Source organism: Atta cephalotes (assembly GCF_000143395.1).
Source record: "Atta cephalotes unplaced genomic scaffold scaffold00005, whole genome shotgun sequence".
Taxonomy (NCBI): domain Eukaryota; kingdom Metazoa; phylum Arthropoda; class Insecta; order Hymenoptera; family Formicidae; genus Atta; species Atta cephalotes.
The window spans coordinates 797,839-800,065 of NW_012130069.1; the positions used below are offsets into that span (position 1 = coordinate 797,839).

At 37.2% G+C, this 2,227-nt stretch overlaps 1 protein-coding gene across 1 annotated transcript in view; it reads left to right on the forward strand.

The window, feature by feature from the left end:
- The window catches only part of LOC105626244 (CREB-binding protein), a 22,934-nt gene that overhangs the window by 8,629 nt on the left and 12,078 nt on the right, over positions 1-2,227 (forward strand). Inside the window, exons 7-10 of the mRNA XM_012207549.1 lie at positions 456-773; positions 1,005-1,214; positions 1,410-1,773; positions 1,860-2,032. Coding sequence (XP_012062939.1) covers positions 456-773; positions 1,005-1,214; positions 1,410-1,773; positions 1,860-2,032 — 1,065 coding nt within the window. The remainder of the gene's footprint in view (positions 1-455; positions 774-1,004; positions 1,215-1,409; positions 1,774-1,859; positions 2,033-2,227) is intronic.

Consider the following 2,227-nt stretch of genomic DNA (forward strand, 5'->3'; position numbering starts at 1 on the left):
ACGAACGACGTACGACGAACGGACGAACTAGTCGTCGGTGTCGTGTGTACGTACGTAAGTAGTAAGTAAGTAATACTACTACTATACTTATATATATATATATATATATATATATATATATATATATATATATATATAAAATTTGAACAAAATTTGGAACTTGTTGCAATATCTCCGTTCATAAGGTAAATAGAAAAAAAATAAATGCACTTTCATTATACAATTCGGATACAAGCTATTGATTGACCATACATAAAATTTGATCGTCACAATTATTGAGATATAATAATTGAGGTCTCGAAAAACTCACCGCTCCACATAAAGATACACTGTACTGTCTTGCGCTAAAACGCTACGCGTTTTTTCTTAGTGCCGAGACACTACCGTGTCTCTGGATTATTATAAATCATGTTACTTGTTGTAATGCCTTCGCTCAATAACTTTGTTCGATTTAGGTGCAAAATCGACACCAGATCCAGAAAAATGTAGACTCATACAGCAACAATTGGTGCTACTTTTACATGCGCATAAATGCCAGCGACGCGAGAGTCAAGTGAACGGCGAGATGAGACAGTGCACCTTGCCAGACTGTAAAACCATGAAAAATGTTTTGAATCATATGACGAATTGTCAAGCTGGTAAAACTTGTACGGTGCCTCACTGTAGCATGTCTAGGCAAATTATCAGTCATTGGAAACATTGTAACCGAAGTGATTGCCCAGTTTGCTTGCCGATAAAACAAGCAAATAAGAATAGGACTAATTCTGCGCAAGGTAATTTGAAAATATTTGTGTCACTTTGATATTTCAGCGATTCTCCGAAAATTCTTCAAAAAACGTAAACACATCTTATGATTTTCTTAGAAAGTAAAACTTTAATAATGCAAAGGAATAAAATGTATTTACGTTTTTTTTATAGTTCTTGGTTTAGCAGTTATTTCAAACGGTATTTATCTGGAGATATTCTATACATTTACATTATGTACATATTCTTTTTATCAATAGCGCCCGCAATTCAACCAAATAATCAGCCAAATACAAGTCCATCTGAAATGAGAAGGGCTTATGAAGCTTTAGGGATTCAATGTCCAACAACGACACCGGGAATCTTGCCCGGTCAAGGCGTTGGAAGAGGCGTCAGAATGCCAGCTCCCGGCATGGCGGGTCCTCCAGGAGCACTGGGCAACGTTAGATTAGCGCAACCTCAAACACAGGGTGAGTTGCATGATATTTTATATTAACTGTTTTTTTCAATTGTAAAACATTTTATAAAATTTATTGTATGTATTGTATAAAATTATATTTTGTTATATTAAATATTTTTTTATATTCTGCTAAAAGTATAAAATATGATTTGTATAGATTTTTACGAGAAAAGCAACAAGCGATGGGCGCCCATGTGTGTTTCAGCTGCACCGGGACAGTCTGTAGTCGGTGCTGGACAACAAGTAGTCGCTCCGAATGTATCTCTTCCTCTAAATTCCGATCCTAGCACGGTCGGAGTAGCCGGCAATCAGACAGTACCGACGACCGGACCTACATCCGCCGCAGCAGCGGCTGCTGCCAATATACAGCAATCTGTTAATATGCAAACATTGTTCGGACTGAACGAGTCTGGACAACCTGGTGTGATAGGCGGGGAAAATAGATTAGCAAATCTGCAGCTTCCAGGTGGTCTTCAACCCGGACAAGTCACTGCGACGCCGGTGCAAGGAACAAAGGAATGGCATTTGTCCGTCACTCCTGATCTCAGGAACCATCTCGTTCATAAATTGTTAGTGAAAATTTTATTATATATGACTTTTCGAAACTTATCGAGCTATAACTCAGTACGTTATAGCGTGTGTCTAATTTTTTTAGGGTTCAAGCGATATTCCCGACTCCCGATCCACAAGCCATGCTCGATAAAAGAATGCACAACTTAGTTGCGTACGCGAGGAAGGTAGAAGGCGACATGTATGAAATGGCTAACTCTCGGTCGGAATACTATCATCTGTTGGCCGAAAAAATTTACAAGATTCAAAAAGAACTTGGTAAGTAATACAATTTCAACACATTGAAACATTTTTAATGCTAATTTTATTTTTATTTAAAAATCATTTTAAGTAATAGCCGTCTTAAGATACTAGTACAAGTTTGTGATTAGGCCGACATTTTGAAGATTATTTTAAATAAAAGAACGGCCTAACTTACGTAGTCCATGTTCAAGTTTTTTTTGCATTAACATA